Source organism: Stegodyphus dumicola, chromosome 3, assembly GCF_044657685.1.
Source record: "Stegodyphus dumicola isolate Sdum_Otavi_A_Nest chromosome 3, ASM4465768v1".
Lineage (NCBI taxonomy): Eukaryota > Metazoa > Arthropoda > Arachnida > Araneae > Eresidae > Stegodyphus > Stegodyphus dumicola.
In genome coordinates, this window is record NC_140770.1 from 255,616,086 (window position 1) to 255,636,892 (window position 20,807).

At 31.2% G+C, this 20,807-nt stretch overlaps 1 protein-coding gene across 1 annotated transcript in view; it reads right to left on the reverse strand.

Moving 5' to 3' along the window:
* Positions 1-20,807, reverse strand: part of mgl (low-density lipoprotein receptor-related protein megalin) — a 230,767-nt gene that overhangs the window by 62,483 nt on the left and 147,477 nt on the right. Inside the window, exons 38-47 of the mRNA XM_085814066.1 lie at positions 14,240-14,464; positions 12,851-13,033; positions 11,825-12,132; positions 10,052-10,277; positions 8,469-8,606; positions 8,012-8,167; positions 3,421-3,658; positions 2,995-3,162; positions 1,669-1,790; positions 62-172 (exon numbers count right to left, since the gene is read on the reverse strand). Of these exons, the coding sequence (XP_085670192.1) occupies positions 62-172; positions 1,669-1,790; positions 2,995-3,162; positions 3,421-3,658; positions 8,012-8,167; positions 8,469-8,606; positions 10,052-10,277; positions 11,825-12,132; positions 12,851-13,033; positions 14,240-14,464 (1,875 nt within the window). The remainder of the gene's footprint in view (positions 1-61; positions 173-1,668; positions 1,791-2,994; positions 3,163-3,420; positions 3,659-8,011; positions 8,168-8,468; positions 8,607-10,051; positions 10,278-11,824; positions 12,133-12,850; positions 13,034-14,239; positions 14,465-20,807) is intronic.

Here is a 20,807-nt window from a genome sequence, read left to right on the forward strand (position 1 = left end):
TGAAGTAATTAACTTGAAGAAAATTTACATAATTAAAGCTCAAATAATTTTTTTATCTTACACTTCTGTCGATCGGGTGCATAGATGTGAATATCACGTGGAGACTCCTCTAATCGCTTTATCATATCAATCATTCCAGCACCAGTATGCTTTTCTGCTCGATAAACACCTCCTACAAAATGTTTTTAAAACATTTTAGAAAATTTTATACTAACTTAATTATTTATTTATATAATTTAAAGAAAAAAGCTTTACAAAAGTAAGTAATTTTAGAAGAACATAAAAGTATAAGATATAAAGGTTTAGAAAAGGAGGTACTGAATTCCACAACTCTCAACTGCAGTTTCATAGCCTTATTACACAAAGAAAATCTACCCAAATTGTACATAAATGGGGGGGGGAAGAAAAAAAACTCTTATTGCTATTGGGAAGGGTGAATCAATGCTTTTAGAAATAATACAAAGAAAAATTTACTGCTTCAAGTTTCACATGAAAATACAAGATTTTAAGACTAAAAATGCTAATTTAAATTTTTTACTATACTAAGCCCACACAACAAATGGTTAAAAAGGGGGGGGTTAAATGATTAATTAATATCTCTTAAATAAATAAATTTTAACTCTTTGAAGGCCAAGGTCATCACACAATTGTTTGCTTAAAATGCCAAAATACCTCAAAGTCCATTTGAAATTTATAACAATTTCTCCCTCAATTCATTAACGAACAAAGATGTGTGAAAGTTTCAAATGACATCATTTCAAATTTCTAACAAAGGAGCTGCCATTACACACCACTGAGTGTATACTAAGTTACCTTTAAACTCAGTGTATACACTAAGTTACCTTGAGTGTATACTAAGTTACCTTTTGTGGTTCCCCAAGGAACCACAAAAGAATCCTTCAAGACAAGACAGTCTACACAATAAAGATGACCTGATACTTGGGGAAATGCACATTAGGCTATCATGTACTTAAGGAGAAGGGTAGAACAATGTTTGCAATTTTAGCCATTCAGGCAGCTTGTTGGTGCCTGAATGTCTGCTATACAAAGCCTTTCGCCTCTAACTCAGTTGCCTAGCAATGACTTTTGTAACGCACATGCGTCAATATAGTTTGTTTTCGTAATTCTTTTTATTAGTTTGTTTGATGAGAAAATTGTTGCTTGGAATTTTGAATGGCTGCTACTTGAGCGGTTAATTTTCGAATAGAATAAAAGATGGATTTAAAAGAAAATTAGTTTCGTTATTTCGTAGCTACAGTCCAAAACACAGCTGTTGTTGTTTGAATGAAAGGCTGTCTTGGATGCGTTGGTTGTGAAAGAGTTAGTATGTTATTTAAAAAAAAAAAAAAAAAAAAAAAACTCACAGTCTCATTGCATTAAAATTCATTCTGGTGTTCCTACTAAAATTTAGTTTTTAGTTTAACATTTTTTAATTATGACAAGCATAACAAACTAGTTATTGAATTAAGTATAATTAACTGGATACTTTTACGCATTTATTATAAAATACTATGACGTAATTAAAAACATTAAAAATATCATTTTGCTCCTTACTGTGAAATAAATTGAAGAAACAAAGAAAAATATAAAAAACACATTTAAAGCATTTTAAAAGATAACTCAAAAAGAGTTCTACGAACAATAAAAACAATACATTTAATATCATACTTAGTTGTAAATCTGTCCAGTAGATGTATTTGCCATAAACTGTGATAGCAAATGGGTATATAGTGGCAGAAACTAGTACTTCTCGATTCTTTCCATCTAAATCTGACCGTTCTATCTTCTCCCTGAAATTTTTGGGGTAAAATTATAATGACAAACATAACATATAACAATGGTAAAAAAAAAATACTAAAACTATAATCAGTTTTCGAAAAGACTTGATATGAAACATTCAGAATTTTACAAATACTTGAAAAAATTTTAATGGGTGAGTAAAAGAGACATCAGTATAAGATCTTCTGCATGCTTTTAAAAAAATGTAAACAACCTATTCCTACATCTAAGCTAAAGCTTTTACTAAAAAGAAGTTTTGGGACATTCTAGAGATTTGCTTCAGATAAAATTCAGGACAAGATTCTGTAATCATTCGTGAAATCACAATTTGTTTTTAAAGCCCAAAGATGATATTAAGCCATGATTCAGATTGTATGACAAACTTATAAGAAAAAGAATTTAAATCAAACTTAATAAGGCTTTGTATCACAGGGTCCAAAAAATCTTAGTCACATAATCATCAAACTATTACTTAAAAAAGGGAATAAATATAATCTATCATTACCATAGCACAATTAATTTATCATCCCTTTTTTCAGTCATTTAGAGTGCTTAATGTGATGTGTGATCATTACCATAGCACAATTAATTCATCATTCCATTTTTTTTTCAGTCATTTAGAGTGCTTAGTGTGATGTAAGATTTTTCACGTCTAGATTACCATAATGCATGTATGAGAGCTTTCAAACTTGAAATATGAAGAATGGGAGTTCTGGGAGGTTTTTGTCATTTGAATTAGAGTCCATTTCAAAAGAACTCCAATTTTGACTTATTTTATAATGCAGGATTCAGTTATTGAACTTTTTATAATGCGATTCTGATGTAAAAATATATTAATATTTAATAAGAATTTTAAATTTTCTATTGTTTGGCTAATTTCCTTTTATAATTTTCCTGCATTGACTTTGCCTTTGTTTATCAAAGTACATTTAAATACAATGATAATAAATACAATAATTCATGCATATATTATTGTGTAGCTAACCTTTCTTCATGTAAGACAAAATTAAATGCAAATATTGACTGATTAAACACTAAGTGCACCTTCATACAAAGTTATAACCTTATTCAGCAGTTGAGACTTCATCAAATTTTGCAGTTTTCACATTCAGTAACAAAATTTTAAAACATGCAGTGAAAATTACTATGTTACTTTTTTAAAACTGAAAGTAGATTAATAGCTAGATAAAACTGAAAAATAGTTCTAGTGCATACCTGAGTGCATCAGTCCAATACAATTTTCTATCCTCATAATCTATAGCCAAACCACTTGGCTGAGTAAGATTACTTTCAAGTATAGCAATTTTTTTATTTCCGCCCATTGTAGCTCGATATATTTTCCCAGTGTTTCCAAATCGACCCCAATCAGTATAATACATGTACCTGCAAAATAAATGAAAGTTAAAAATATACCACTAGCAAAAAAAAAAAAAAAAAATAAAATAAAATAAAATAAATAAATAAATAAATAAATAAAAATTTAAAAAAAAAAAAAAAAAAAAAAAAAACCATGATACTTAAAAGCACAATAATTTAATAAATAAATAAATTCTGTGCTGTTACACAAATGAACTGATAACAGCTTTATCTTCAAATTAAAATTAATTAAAGTTAAGAAACAACAGCTTTAAATTAGCATACCCTTCACAAGGATCTAAAACAATTGCCCTGGGTCTTTCAACTCTGGTGATCATAACTATCTGCGAACCATCCATATTCATAGCATATATACTGCGATTTCCAGAATCAGTCCAATAGATCTTTTCTCTAGTCCAATCATAAGCAATACCTTCTGGATTTACACCTTTATTTAAAATCACATTTATTTTATCCATTTGATTGAGATTGGCCCACGATATGCTGCCATCAGGACGTATTTCTACAAAAGGGAAAGATATTAGAGCTAAATAGGTATGTCTTGTAGAATTCACACTAGAGTGAATTGTAAGTAATAATTTCATCAAAGTTTACAATAATTTTCAGATTTTGTGCCATAAATCCAAACATAATAAATTGCCTGAGTTTAGCAGTGAAATTCTTTAAATCAATATTATTCACTAAATCATTTTGAAAAGTTTAAAAGTGGTATCATGGTTCACAACACACATGTTGCCATCTATAAAATTCAAATGCTTAATAAACTCAAATACTTTTGAGTGAAGTGATTTTAATAAGCGGCTGGCAATGTATTCAGGACATCTGAACCCATTTCAATATTAGTGTTAGAAAATCACAGAACAAAACAGTCTGATATACTTTACAATCGATTTGTATGTATCGATTTGTTTGTGGTTGTATACTTTACAATCGATTTTATGCAGATAAAATTTAAATCTGGATTTTCTATAATTTTTTACATTTAACTAATTTTAGATGCTGTCTAATACAATCTGCAGGTGTTGGAGTAATAACATCCACATTAATTTTAACATTTTATAAATGAAAGCATATTTTTTATGATAGTAAATAATAAAATGACTAGAACTATAAAAATTCTAAGCATTGATGACAGATATTTTAAACCCTTTGATATTTCTAAAATTTGCATTTTTTTAAGCCCAAAATAGCTATTACTTTTGAAACATGAGTTTCTGTCATCCACTCTATCATTCATATTTAATCTATCTATTATTGAGTAACAAACTAAGATACTTAAAAACAAAAGATGCAGTTCTTAAAATTATTCCTACAGAACAAAGTCCGTAAAGTCGGGACTTCGGCGATTCCGAATTATAGATTATCAATTTAAATCTGGTAAGATGGCATGCAGAAATTATACAATTATAAATATGAAACCACAATTTATAAAATAAAGAGCAATTATAATCTAAAGGGTATCAAAATTTACAAAAAAAAAAAAAAAAAAAGAGAGAGAGAGCTTAATATTTATTTGTTTACTTTAGTAAACATTTCTATCAATGTAAGTTGTTTAAGTTGCTTCATTTTTTGTGCTAAATGTGCATGCGTAAACATTAAACGTGCATGCATAACATTAAACATGCATGCATAAAGAATACAAAAAAAAAAAAAAAAAAGTTTGTGGCTTTGAGGGCCGGATTATAGATCATTCCGGATAATGGACGTCCGGATTACAGACTTTGTACTGTATTCCTTTCTAAAGTAAAAGGGGGAGTTTAATATATATATGTTATACATATAAAAATAACACAGGCCCACAATCACAAGCATACAATCAAGAACCTGTAATTAGACCTCGCATACGTAGAGAAACCTGCAATTAGACCAAAATAATAATAATATAATAAGAGAAGAACCTTAAATTGGGCCAGATTTTCATTCTATTCAAAACCTACATCAATCTAAGATTGCTTTTTTGCTCAATTTTAAATCTGATGAGATATTTGAGAATTATAAACACGTCTACTTCCCCCCCATTTTACACAGTTTGTTTAAAAATAAATAGTTAGTTAGATGAATAAAAATTAATAAAAAAATGATAGAAAAGCTGTACGTCATTCACCCAATTCTTAAGCTTTTCATGTAGGCACAAGGCTCACCAGCGATCAAGCGGTAAAAATGCTGAGCACTGGTACTTCGTCCAGGGTTCAAACCTCGGTGGAAAGGCTGACTGCATGGGTGCTTTCGTGGTTTTCCCCTTGCGTAACATGTTTACGAGCGAGTTTCCTTTAAAACATCCTCCATGAAGGCATGCCTTCCCTTGGCTTAGTGCCATTTCGTCCTCTCTCTTTTCATGCCGAGTTCGAAATAGTGTCGTTTCGTCCGCTGCCGTTCTCACTTATTCTCTCTTTCCCATTTCATTCACTGTTCGAAAAATCATTTTATGATTAAGAAAAGATATATTCAGACGAAATGGCCCTTACTACATTGACCTGACTTAGCCTTTGAGTTCTAATACTTATTAAACATTTCCTTTAGATAAATTTATTCCGAGCAGAATAATGAATTTCAGGCATGTTCAAGAGGTGTGGTTTTGAATCTAATTCCATTTTTGTCACATAGTGTCCATTTTTTTTAAATTTCACATACTTCTAAAGAAACAGAACCACTGCTCCTCTGCTTTGACAGAAAATCAAAATGCAGCAAGTGCATAACTAAGATGTACATGTTTTATTAAAAATATAGTGAGTCCTCTTTAAACGCAACCATTCACAGTTTTAAAGGATTTTGGTTGTAGATAGGATGGTCTTAGAAATGTGATATTCACTGCAATGTTTGTTAATGTTCACAAAAAATACAGGTCTCTTTCAAAAGGCGACCTCTTAGAAAACGTCGTCGATAGATATAATTTGCTGTAATTATTTTCTAATGGATAATGAATTAATTTAATCTAATGTCAATTAGAAAACGGCTATTCACAATAGGAAGATTTAAAAGCACTATAACTGCAATTAAGAGCACTGTAATTTTTCTTTCACAATCAGCTGTTATATAAGATTAGCTGCTTTCTGTGTATTTTTCATGTTTTATAACTGATATACATACATCTTAAACAAATATACAATAAATGCAAGACAAATTATTAAAAAAATTGCAATTTGAAACATCAATACTAATTTTCTATTACAGTACAAAGTCTGTAATCCGTACTCGTCGGGACTTCGGCGATTCCGGATTAGGGTTTTTTCCAGATTATAGATTATCAATTTAAATCTGGTAAGATAGCATGCAGAAATTATACAATTAAAAATATGAAACTGTAATTTATAAAATAAAGAGCAGTTATCATCTAAAGGGTATCAAAATTTACCAAAAAAAAAAAGGCTTAATATTTATTTGTTTACTTTATTAAACATTTCTTTCAATGTAAGTTGTTTAAGTTGCTTCGTTCTTTGTGTCAATACTTTCTCTTTAATTCTATAAACAGACATAATTTCTTGTTCAGTTACAAAGTTCCACTGTTTAAGTTCTGTAATTGCTGTGTCGAGAATACCAACTAACTTGTCAATTGAAATTTTTTCATTTTCAATAACCTCTCTGTCACTTTCTTCACTATTGGAAATGGTATTTTCTGGATCTAGAACCATACTACAGATTTCGCCGTCCGTTGATTGATGATTGGGGAATTGTTATCGCAACGAAAAACTTCTGTTATATCATCTCCATTTATTACCGCTTCTCCACATTTCTTTACAAAATCCAATAACTGGAAAATATCACCTTTAGTTTGCGATGTCCAAAAACCTTCAAATTCACGGCTATCATCTTCATCGTCCTCACCATGAAATATGGTAGCTGGCCATAAATTATGCCAAGCATTTGTTAACGTACCTGGAGACACATCCTCCCACGATCTTGTGATGCTCCACACAGCAGATTTTTATGCTAAAAAATTTCAAAATGTCTTGAATAGGCTTGCCATTGTTTAAGAAATTTAACATAGATTTTAAAAATGCTACTTTATATTTGCACTTCAGCCCATATCCATTATGGGCTATTCCCATATCCATAGGCTGAATGATAGACATACAATTTGGAGGGAAGAATAATACAGATACATTATCTTTCACTAAAATTTTAGTGAAGTATGCGCCGAACATCAGGTAAACCAACCGAATTCAAATGTTGCTGAGCCTCGGGTATAAAATGACTTTCAAACCAATTATTCATCAACGCTTGTGTCATCCATACTCTTTTATTTGAGTGATATATAATTTTAATTTGCGCGAATTATGCTACATATTTGTTTCTTCACTTTTCAAACATGCATAAGATAAGATATATAATGCTCTCATGTTTAGTCTAAATAAATATTTATCTAGTATCCTATAAGATGTTTGGGTGCTACAAATCTAATAAAAAAGTCCAGCATATTAATTTAAAAATAAAACCTCTTAGTATAGCCATACAATAATTGAAAGTGGAATTTTTCAAGCGAAAATTTATTATTTAGATTTCACTTTATAGAAGAGAAAATATAAATTCCTCATTTAAAATATAATGTTGATAAAATGTAATATATTTTAAAATTTTTCGTATGATTTAATTCTTAAATTTATAGTTACTTTTGTAAACTTTTTAAAAACTACATTTAAAGAACAATATTTGATGTTAAATTCAAAAACTAATAAGGATTGCAATAAAAATATCCTACAATATAAAGATACAAAAATCATTGTAATTCATTTTACTACAACAAATATTAAAACATGTACTACTGAATATGAATGCATTTAAATATTGAGACTAAAATTCTATGTAAAAGCACTACAAAGTGTTCAAAAGATATTTAATATATAATTAAAAATCTTACGAGTGAAAAAAATCTTTTTGTCCTTGTAATCAAAATCTAATCCAACAACATTTGATAAATTTGTTTTGGGTGGAAATGGAACACTTGTAACTTTAGGATCAAGGTGAAGGCTCCTAATTTCTTTTCTTGTTGTAAACACAATATATTCATTCAAATCTAAAAATATTAAAAATACACAACATGATTAATAAAACTCTTTAAACACTTCTAATCATACTTTTTGAAAATACAACAATATGTTAGAAAGCATAGGAGTAAATTAAGTCCCTTTCGAGACCTATTAAATAGCTTAGTTAATTTCTGAATATGTGCTTTTGAAACACTGTTTAATTTTTAATGTTCACCTTTTTTTAGCAAAAGGATATTTTTTAGATCTAGGAAAGAAATGATAAAAATAAAGTTTAAGAAGTAACTACAAAAAAGGGGGAAAGAAAAGAAGAAAAAGAAAGAAATTTACCTCCACATTTCTTTTGGTCAGTCATAAGAACACCAGAAGCACAAGCACATTTCCATGATGTTCCAGTATGCATCTCTGGCATAGCAAAACATAGCTGCTCACATTTTATAGATTGCTGGCGCCCACAAGGAGAATCTCCTGTAAAAAGAGGAACAAAATGTATAGCAAAATTTTATTTTTCATTAACATTTTTCAAATTTATATGGATGTAAAGTTACTATGCTTTTGTACTTTAAAACTTTATAATGCCCCAATTTTTATTCAGAAAAAAAAAATATGTTCATAGTAAGACAAAAGATTAGAATTTATTTTTTAGTTCAAGAAAAGATTCTCTGGTACTTTCTGAATATGCACTTCATAAAAATTTACTAATTAATTGGTAACTTTGATAATTAGCAAAAAACATTTGTTTAGCTATCTTTAGACCTTATAAGAATTGCTGTGTTCATAATTAATAATAAAAAAGATGCATTTTCAAGAAACAAACAAACAAAAAAAATTTCTTTTGAGGAAAAACCAAATATCTATGTGACTGATACTTACATTTTAACAGCGAATGAACACAAAACGTAATTTAACTACATATAATATACGTATAATTTTAAGTTATATTTAACGTGTATTAATCCACACACCATATATAATCCACTTTTTTTTTGCATATTTTTAAGCACATGCATAACAATAATCAACTAATGCATGTGTGACCTGTACAAGCATGAGTTGGTTATTGTTTTGCATATACTCAAAAAGATGGCAAAAAATAATAATTAAAAAAAAAGGGAACACAGTAGTTTTACTACATGTTAAATCAAGCTTGCAGAAATTCGGATAGCATCAACAGTCTTCCTTGAAAAAATATTTCTGGGGACTATCGTGCCATGGACATTTAATTATAAATGGATAAAAATGATTTAGAAAACCATTTAGGTTATATAATAAGTTAAATATAAACAGTAAACGTGCCATTTCCAAAACCTTACACGTACGAAAATTCTACAGAGTTACTGAAAAGTATGAATTACATATTATCAGCTCTCAAGAGTTTTCAAATTTACATCTGTAGACTTTTTACATGAGAATAAAATATTTTTAAAGTGAAATCAAACATACAACATTTAATCACCATTAAGAGCACGAGAAAGAGAATTTTTTTCCTTCTCCCCCCTTAACAGATCAACTATTATTAATAAATATAGATTTGGTGTCTCATATACTATCAAAAATAATTTTTCTTTTCTCCTCTTTAGTTTCAGAGTACCTGTTTTATTTTCTCATGTATACACATATACAAAGAAGAAAACTGAAAGTCATTTTTTAATCTCAATGTAGCAGCTGTCAGGTGACATTTTTCTTCTTTATAAGAAATACAAGTTGCTAGAAAAGTCCCAAATGAGATATTTGAATATCTTAATTTAGCTTACATAGATCTGGCAGTGACATAATACTGCTAGAAATATGTGAGTAAGATACTGACAACTGCATTCTATCATACAGTCATATGATTATTTTTTAAAGTAAGTGTCAGATTAAGGTATACTTTAAAATTACAATAAAAATAGTTTTGCATTAAAAGATCTTACCAGAAGGCTGATTTTTGCCATCAAAGATAACTATATCACGTAGGGTATCCATATCTGACATAATTGGCTCTGGTTTTGAAGTATTTGTTGGATTTTTAGGAGCTTTATATATTGTACGAAGATTTCGATCTACCCAGTAAATATCTGATCCATGAAGAGCAACTCCCATTGGGTTTGGCAATCGCCGATATACGTAAGTTCTATCTCCTCCATTATATGTGACTCTCTATATCCAATGCAAAAAATAGATACAAATAGTTTATGTTACATATAAGCAAATTATAAAAAATTTGAAAAGAAAAAATTACTTCACATAAATTACTCATACTTCATAAAAGAAGATCTTACAAATATTGATCCACATTTCTGAAAAGCATTACAGTCAAAAGTCGTTAATTCGGACACCCGTAATCCGGAATGATCTATAATCCGGACATCAAAGCTAAAATCTTTCTGCGCATGCGCCGCATTGACGCATGCGCATAGGCGTTTTACTCGTGCGCGCAAGACATTTACGACTGCGCATATGCATCTGCGCAAGTGCAGAATACGTTTTTGCGTGCGCGTTTAATGTATAACGGACGGTAAAAGCTAAAATTATCTAATTATCTATTTCAGTTAATGTTGATAATTGCGTTGTTCCTTAATCTTCAAATTGGATCCGGCTTATTATTTTTTGCAGACTGTAAGAGCAATTTTCTAAAAGTAAGCTTGAACTTTCGATTATGTCAAATAGAATTTCCGATGCTGGAGCTCCCAAAGGATCTAGAAAACGAAAGTATGTTTCGATGTCCATCAAACAAAAAACGAATTGCTACAAAAAATGGATAAAAGCATATCCTTTGTTTATCTAACCGTTCCGAAATCTGTTTATCAATTTCACGCTGCTCTGCGCCGGGGGGGGGGGGCACGTCGCGGCGCGCAATGAACTGGAAGTTGATCTGTCAACACTATCGTTATGTTCAGGGCAGATGTTTTTATTTTAGTCGGCTTATAATTCCTTACTAAATGTAGTATTTAATTTCGATGTACTCCGTCTTTGATACGATTTAAATCAAATTCCTCGTCATTATAAATATCACGAATACAAATCACATAGTTTTCTGGTTGCAATTTTCTAATTTCGGCTATGAGTAAGGTATGCTTTACGCATCCGCACGTTAAAAGAAATGTTTAATAAAGTAAATAAATATTAGGCTTCTTTTTTGGTAAATTTGGATACCCTTTAGATCATAATTGCTCATTATTTTATAAATTACGGTTTCATATTTTTAATTTTATAATTTCTGCATGCCATCTTACCAGATTTAAACTGATGATCTATAATCTGGAAAAATCGATAATCCGGAATCGCCGAAGTCCCAACGAGTCTGGATTAAAGACTTTTGACTGTATAGGATTATTCAAACACAAAATCAAAATGTTTATTTCTAAAACATACAACACAGAATAAGATTTCTTTAGTTAGTATTTTTATTCTACATTATTATAACATTTATATTCTACCATAAATGCCTCGCATATTAGTTTCATAATTTACTTATTGTCTTTAACAAAAATATTTTCTTCATTCTGAGTAAGGAAAATATCGCAAATCTCAGGATAGTCCAATATGAAAAATTTTTTGCATATTAAGTTAAATTAAGTTTAATGCATTTCAAATAAATTATATATAGTAATGTAAGCTATAATAATTTTAAACACTTTAAAGCAATTCAAAACGTTCTAAAAGTATCATTTGATATTATAAAAAAATACCATACAAAATCTAACCTGAACTGCATCTTCTTTTGAATCAACCCAATATACATCATGGGTTTCAATATCAATAGTAAGATCTCTAGGACTGCTAATTGATGTGACTACAATGGGAGTACGGTTAGTTCCATCTAAGAAAGCCTGTTCAATTTTTGGATATTGACCATAATCAATCCAATACAGATAGCGTTTTATTGGATTCACTGCTATTTCCCTTGGTGAATCTGTGGTAGTTTTTAGAAGAACCATTCGTTTTGAACCATCAAGCCATGATACCTCAATAAAGGTTTCATGAGGGAACACATTTGTAAAATATAAATTACCTGTGAAAGAAATTTAAAAATAAAATCACATTGGACGAAATTTTCATGATACTTCAGTATTTCATTTTGTTATTCAATTAAAATAGTCTCTAAATAGAATCTTAATCTAATCTAATATACACTTTATCCATCGGATAGACATACGACCAAATAAGTTCCTTTTAATATTGCTATTAAAGATGATGTTATTTTTTAAAATCGATATATTTCAAGGTAAAACAAATGAAAGAAAATTTTCTTTAAATAAGACTACCCAAGAAACATAAGAAAATAAGTGGTGAATTTACTAAAAGTTCCAGACATTTAATAGTATTTATTACTGAAACTAATTTACAATGGCACACAGCATAAAATACATACCAAAACTGCAAGTGCAGATTAATAAAAATAGTAAAAAAGCAATCAAGAATGACATACAAACATAGAACTCAATTCAAAATAAAAATTTTATACATAAAATTTCAACTTTCAGACAAAATGAGGTGTACTGAATAACACATAATAAGTTTAATTATAAATGCAACTTCAAAAATTCATTATGGATAAAAAGATATACATAACAATGTTCTATATTTTAAAATGGAGCACAACAACTTTTAAGTTAAATAAATCTGAATAAGAATTAAGTATTTCTAAAAATACTTAAAGTTACTCATTATTTGCAATTAGTAAGAAATTAAATTCATGCTACCCATAAAATTATATTAAAGCATTTTACCAGCAATCCAATCAACTGCTAATCCTCTAATGCCGTTACTTCCAATACCATCTGAAATGATATGTGTAAGATCTGTTCCATCTGGCTTTATGCGATATATACCATTCTTTTCACCTTGATTAAATTCTACCCAATAGATATGATTTTCTGCAATATGGACATCTAAATGCAGAATATTGTGCCCTGCAGGGAAAAAATACAACATGTTCAAATAATGCTAAATAAATATTGACAAACTGTTTAAAAAAGAGAGAGAGAGAGAGCTAGAGAGAGAAAACTAAAGAAAATCTGAAAGTTTCAGATTTTATATTATGCACAAAAGGGCATTTTTTTCAACGTTTTGCTAATTACTTTTATTTATTAAATATCATGTTCTTCACACTTAAATCACATAAAACTCAATTCAACAGCAATATCACAAAATATTTAAAAACAGCATATCCTTAGAATTTTCGATACACAGGCTTGCACGTCGGAGATAAAAATGTTTTCTTTCATGCAGTGTTGCCCTTGCTTACTTTCAAATTGTTGACTTTGTTAATCAAAAATTCATCAGAGTTTTACAACATTTGAAACAGATAAAAAACAAATTCAAAATTCGGACCTCCACGTGCCCATGTTCGGTTGGAGGACTATGTTATTCGAAATTTGATGGCTCTAGGTACCATTGTTTTTTCACAATGTGAGAAACATTCATGCATATTCTTCATTATTTAGTTTCTTTAAATATAATACATGGCAATAACTGGTGGCAACAGTTCGAAAAGAGAATCAGTGCAGAAAGTGAAAGGATGGAAAATGCTGTTTTGAGACTAACGCTCTTAGGGTTAAAAAAAAAAAAAATTACCCTTTTTCTGGCTTCTAAGAAAAACAGGCAATCTTAAAATTACACTTTAAAATTAATTATTTTACACTTTAAAATTAATTTTATATATTCAGATTTTTTAATCATATAACTGGAACATTATCAAAAAGCACAATGTAATTGCTTTCATAGCACAATAAATTACATCCAATTTTTCTTATACACAAGGTCATTGGGATCACTTGATGACCATGCATCTGCATTTTAGCCGAACGGCAAGCAACGCCTCTCTCTCACATAACTATAGAATAGAAAAGAATGTGATAGTAATGAAAGCAACATGCTGTAACTAATATAATGATAAATATGGTTCTATTTTTGTGTAAACTATTTGTTTTGTTGGTGTGATAATAAAGTGGTCGTGCTATTAAATGTATGTTACGTGAGATGCGCACATTAAGTTCACAGTCACTTTAAGCAGTACATATATATCCGGAACCCACACCAAGTATCATGTAAAACATTTACTCCACAGCATGTATCTCATACAACAAATACCAGTTTATATTCCACTTTATACATACCTGCACCAGATATCGGAGCCATAGCTTCACTTGCATCTTCCAATCCAAAGCCTCTGGCCTTTTCCAGCTCTGATACAATGGCAAATGACTGATAAGCTCTGCACCCTGTCTCTCCATCAGATTGAAATCCAGTACCACACAGGCATTTCCGCTTATTATTAGCAAGTGGTATACACAGCTGTTGGCAGTCTCCATTATTTTTATGGCACTGATGATTATCGGAAGCTAAGATAAAAGCCATTTTAAAATTAGGTGTTAAATGTTATAACACTAGAAAATTTATCAATAAATTGTGTAAATGCATGATTATAATACTCCAGGAAATGCATCTATTAAAATGAAAGCTAAAATTATCAATGCAATCACAAAATTATTATACTTTTAGGGATAAAATAAAGTTCTCACATACATAAAATATACACCAAAGAGCCATTACATTATGACCACCCTCCATCTATAAAAATAGGTCGCCCAGGAACAAAATCACTGCATGTGTGTGGCTGCTGTTGGAGTATATAAAACGGCTCTGCATTGTCTTTCCAAATACAGTGTGATTGGTGACATAATGGGAAAAACAGTTTATTTATCAGACTCCGATAAAGATCAAATCGGCGACTGGGAATAGCAGAAATTTAGTGGGCTGTTCATGTGCAAACTTGTTGTGAGCACATACTGAAAGTACCGTATGGATGATAGACGGCACACTGATTCCAGAGGACAGCCAAGAATGCTATGCATTGTTTGCCATGATCGATGAGCTACAATAGCCAAAATCACCACCAGCTATAACAGTGGCACCCCAGACAGTATTTCTCAACACACTATGCAGCATACATTGCTGTATATGGGCCTACGCAGCCGGAGGTTGAAGCATGTCCCTGTACTGATGGCATGTCACAACCAGATGCATCTGCAATGGGCATTGGAACTGGACATTAGAAGAATGGAAGGAAGTTGCATGGTCTGAAGAATCACATCTTCTGGGCCATCACATCGATAGCATGTGCTAATATGCCAGTTTCCAAACAAAATTCTAGCTTCCGGATGCACAGTTGGGCAAAGACAAGCTGGTAGCGGGGGTATTATGGTGTGAGCAATGTTTTCCTGGAGCACATTAGGATCCATAATCCCCATAGAACAATCCCTGATGTCTGTGTGCTACACGAACATTGTTGCAGACCAGATTCACGCATTCACAACAACAGTATTTTCAGCAGGAGCATGGTGTTTATCAACAGGATACTGCACCATGTCATAAGGGTCGAATGGTCAGAGAGTGGTTTGAGGAACATTCTAGTGATTTTTAAGTCCTATCTTGGTCCCCAAGTTCACCTGACATCAATTCAATAGAGTATTTGTGATCCCACCTGGAAAACCAAATTTGTGCTGCCATGCTACCCCCTCGCAATGTGCGGGAATAGCAGAACCAGTTGGTGAGTGCTTAGTACCAGATATCTTAAGACTACCTAATTGCCCCTTCTAGAATCAATGCCACACTAGGACGCCTATTCTATGATCACTGGATCTGTCTACAACTTGAGCGAACAATATTGACTCAAAAGAACCGGTATGGACAGCCATCACAACTTATCGGAGAAAGCCATTCTGTGGTCCTCAGTTGGAGGGCAGGTGGGTCCATTTAACTTTACTGGAAGGGGACAAGGCTTCAAGGAGTTTTAGACCAATCGCAATTAAACTAATCTATCCTGTATGTGTGATTAATTCGTTTTGCAATTTTTTTCACACAATTACTAATACCTTTTTTTCAATATTACATTGCTGTTATTTTAATTTTGTATATAAGAACTGCTCAGTTTAAATATTCTTCCTTCTCAAAAGATTTTGTTCTTTGAAAATAATTAAAAGATAGTAATATTTTCACAATGGAAGTACTAAAGTAAAAATAAACAGTGTAGGTCTCCTGCAGTTCAAGTCCTTATCAAACCAGCGTTTCGACACATTTTAAATAGAAAACTAATAATAATCAATATCTCTTTTACAATATAAAAATGAGAATGCTATGAACAGTATTTTTTTTTTTTTTTTTTTTAAAGTTTGCAAAGGAACAATGATTTTTTAATACTATAATAGGTTACAAAAGTACTATTCCATGAACAAACCCTCAGTCTTATAGCATTGTTACTTTATAGCATAATACAATAATAATACAGTATAATTCTGCTAACAAGCCCACCAGCCGCCGAGCGGTAGAGTCGCTGAAGGCAGGTAGTTTGGTCCGAGATTCGAATCCCGCGAACGAGCTGGACGGCGTTTTCATGGCTTTCCCCATGTGTAACGTGTATACAAGCCAGTTTCCCTTAGAAAGTCCTCACTTAGAAACCAGTTTTAAAACGTATTAAAATTACACACACACACACACACACACACACAAAAAAAAAAAAAAAAAAAAAAAAAAAAAAAAAAAACTGAAAGCTTTCAGATTTTATATTACTCCCAAAGGGCCATTTTTTTAACGTTTTGCGTGTTACCTTTATTTATTAAATATCATGTTTTTCGCACTTAAACCATAAAATTCAATTCAACAGCAATATCATATAATTTTAAAAAAGCATATTTTTTGAATTTCCGATACATAGTCTCGCGCGCTAGAGATGAAAGTGTTTTTTGCCATTGCTCGCTTTGAAATCGTTGGGTTTCTTAATCAAAAACTCATAAATGCTTTACAAAATATGATATATGAAATGGATAGTAATACAAATTCCCAGTTCCAAATTTGGGCCTCCAGATGCCTATATTAGGATGGAGGATTACGTTATTCAGAATTTCATGGCTCTAGGTACCGTTGTTTTATCACAGTGCGAGAAACATTCATACATTCTGCAGATTCCTCATTATTTAATTTCTTTAAATATAATAGAGTGCGATAATACTTGGTGGCAACGATTTGAAAAGTGAAACGCCACAAAATGGCAAAACGAAATTAATAGCCCCTCTGGGCTAAAACTTATTTTTAAAAGTATCACACTAGTAGTAGTACAACTACTGAAAAAAATATTATAAATCTATTTTATAGTTTTATAATTATTATTATTATTATTTTTTTAAATTTTTATTTTAGTGTGAATTTCGCGTAATAATGAACGACAGTTTTTGTGTTCACAGTATTATTCGTAAGGTATTCAACTGTTAGATTTTAAAGTAAACGTAATTCTTGCTGTACATAAATCGAGTAGAAGCTTATCGGATGTCTATATTTGTATTAAATGAAGAAGGTTTATGTGCTTGATAAACTTATTATCTTCTACATTTTTAAAGCGTACAATTACAATTTATATCTATAATTTCAGGAATAGTATAACCTTTCTTTCAGTAGAAATTGCGTTCTTGTTTTCTGAATGTGGCTCCAAATACTCTCTCAGTTCATTCCAAATTAAAATAACTATAAATTTTGGCAATCTGAAATACGCAATGAAAACATCTTTTGGCAGAGCAAAAGCATCAACATATTTTCTATAAATTCGCCATCGATTCAGAGATCTACGACGGTATTCTTCGTTTAAATATGGAAAAAATCAGCGGCGAAAACATATACAAAGCCATTGTCTACTTAGTACATCAACTGGACAACCCTGATTGACGACGCGGCAACACTTTTTCACGTGCTTTCGACAACTTCCGTACTCAGAGAATATAGGATGTTGGGCAGACCTGTTTTTTACTAGCAGCGGCATCTGGCGGCCTACAACTTGCTGTCGACTCTCGTAGCGTAGAATAACCGTCCTGGTGCTGGCAGTTTTGAGGGTTAAAGGTGGTCCTACATGTTATTAACAGGGTGGTCATAATGCAATGGCCCTTCAGTGTATATATATGTACATAAATATTTATTCACTTGGTATTGAAAGTAATTGCAAAAATCTAAGGTTTGTTCAATTTTTAATAAAATGCATACTAAAATATTTTTCTAAAAATACAGTAAAGTGTACCATCATATACTTTTTTTAAAGTATAGCTTGGAGCATCATATTTTTAAAGCTGTAACAATATGAAGCAGCACACCAAAAAAAGTAAATACAGTCTAAAGCAGCATATAATATCTATTCACTCACTTTAAATTTGAGAATTTCCTTCTTCTAAGAACATCAGGTGTCAAAAATATTAGTTCAGGTCATTACACAAATTTTAATTTCGAGTCACCAAACACTTGTTATTTTTAAATCACATTATTTTTAAGCTATTAAAACTTTTTATAGCATTTTTATTAAAGACATTTGAGCTTCAAAACAAGAAAATATTTTATTTTTTGCCTCCCATTTTTCTTTTTAGGTGTTATGGTAAAAAAAAAGTGTTTAGTTATGCTGTATGAAATACGTGACTGAATTAAATTGAAAAGCATATCTATACTAACTGTTCTCCTAAAGTCAATCTACATTTCTGAAAAGTTTGGCATTTTCTTTATTTTTTACACTGTAGAGACATTAGAATACTTTTAGGAAGCAGAGCCATGAAAAATTAGCAATGGCTTTGCCGGGAATCGAACCAAGGACCCCTGAATATGCGCCCAGCGTGCTGACCACTACACTACGAAGGCATGCCAAGAAGGTGGGAGAAATACCTTATAACTCAATTTAAAGAAATCAGGAAAAATAAATTTCATTCTTACTTTAGCAAAAAATGTGCACAAAATTCATTAAAATCCTATTTTTGTAGAAAATTAGCACAGAATATTTGTTTTCAAGCAGAATGCGGTACGAAATCAGCAATATTTTGGTTTAGTAAAAGTTGGTGATAACCTTCTGAACTGGCTTAGCTTTTAACTCAAACCTTATACAGTCAAATACCTGAATTCTGCGTTGCCTCTCAACATATAAACATTTAGTTTATAGGTTCCGGAAACCACAACATGAAGTACAAAATATCAAAGAAAAAATACTTACTGGATAATGACGTCCTAATTACCGAGTAATAATGAGTCATAACGGAAATACCAAATTATTGACATCATGATAAGAGTTTTTTCCCCTCCAATCTGCATCGAGGTAAAAAAAAAAGCAGATGATTAACTCAACTCTTCTTTCAAGTTCACGCTGTTGTACTTTCTGAACTTTGTTATTTCACAAGATGGTTTAGTAATGTCGTTTTTTATATCCGGATATTTTGTGGATATATTAAGAATATTTTTAATTTCAACACTGACAGATACAAAACGCACTCATGATTTTACTGATTGCAACGTTGAAAAATATAAAGACGTTGCATTGACGGTATGGAAAAAAGTGGAAATTCTGCTAAAGATGGAGGCAAGTTCTACTGCTCGGTTTATAGCAGAATCATATGGAATTGGCACTGTGTACGATAGGCACTGTGTACGATATACAGAACAATAAAGAAAAGCTGTTGAAATTTTATAGTAACAGTGATTTTAACACCAGAATCCGAAACCAAAAAGGCGAAATCGGCAAACCTGAATGCTATCTTGTACGAGTGGCTCCGGCAGTGGCGGAGTGATGGGGTACCTATTTCAGGACTAATCCTGAGAGAAAAGGAGAAGCAGATTCATGCTGATTTAAAAATAGAGGAGCCTAATGTAAATGAGCAATATAATATAATCAGTTTATATCTGTAATAATAATTTAATGTATATAATTAATTATTGTATTAATATATATAATAATTTAATTAAATGTATCTAAGACACCTTATTTATTTTGTACTTTTAGTCTGAATATTATCTTTTTTGCCCTGAAATCCGCAAAATCCTGAAATCCACCTCTAATAAAACCCTAGCTCCCGGATGCACAGTTGGGCAAAGACAAGCTGGTAGCGGGGGTATTATGGTGTGAGCAATGTTTTCCTGGAGCACATTAGGATCCATAATCCCCATAGAACAATCCCTGATGCCTGTGTGCTACACGAATATTGTTGCAGACCAGATTCATGCATTCACAACAACAGTATTTTCAGCAGGAGCATGGTGCTTATCAACAGGATACTGCACCATGTCATAAGGGTCGAATGGTCAGAGAGTGGTTTGAGGAACATTCTAGTGATTTTTAAGTCATGTCTTGGCCCCCAAATTCACCTGACATCAATCCAATAGAGTATTTGTGACGCTTTTCTGGACTTCTAATGTAGTACATTTTTTTTAAAGCATATACTCTGTGCAGCACATACTCTTAAATACAATTTGGTGCTATTGGTTTTGATATTCCAATGCTGAGAGTTAAGCAACTCAAATCCATTACTGAATTCAGTTGCTCTATTCACAACTGAAAGACTATCTAACATTCAGTTAGAGGAACAAATTTTGTAATTATAATGATAATAATTTCTGGTAGTGAGTAATGATTTTTTTGTTTACAACAGTTATAAATATATTGTAATTTCACCTGCTATTACACGATGCCAACATACTTATACCAATATAAAATTCATACTTTTAATTCTGACATTAGCATTACCATATACAAGAGAAAATGGCATTTTAATTCTTCCGAAAAAAGAAACACTGAGCCCAATGAATCAAAACTAACACTTAACACTTGGGTTTATTTTTGTTCTAAATGCATCCCAATCATCAACTAAAGCCTTTTACTTGTACTTACTTTTA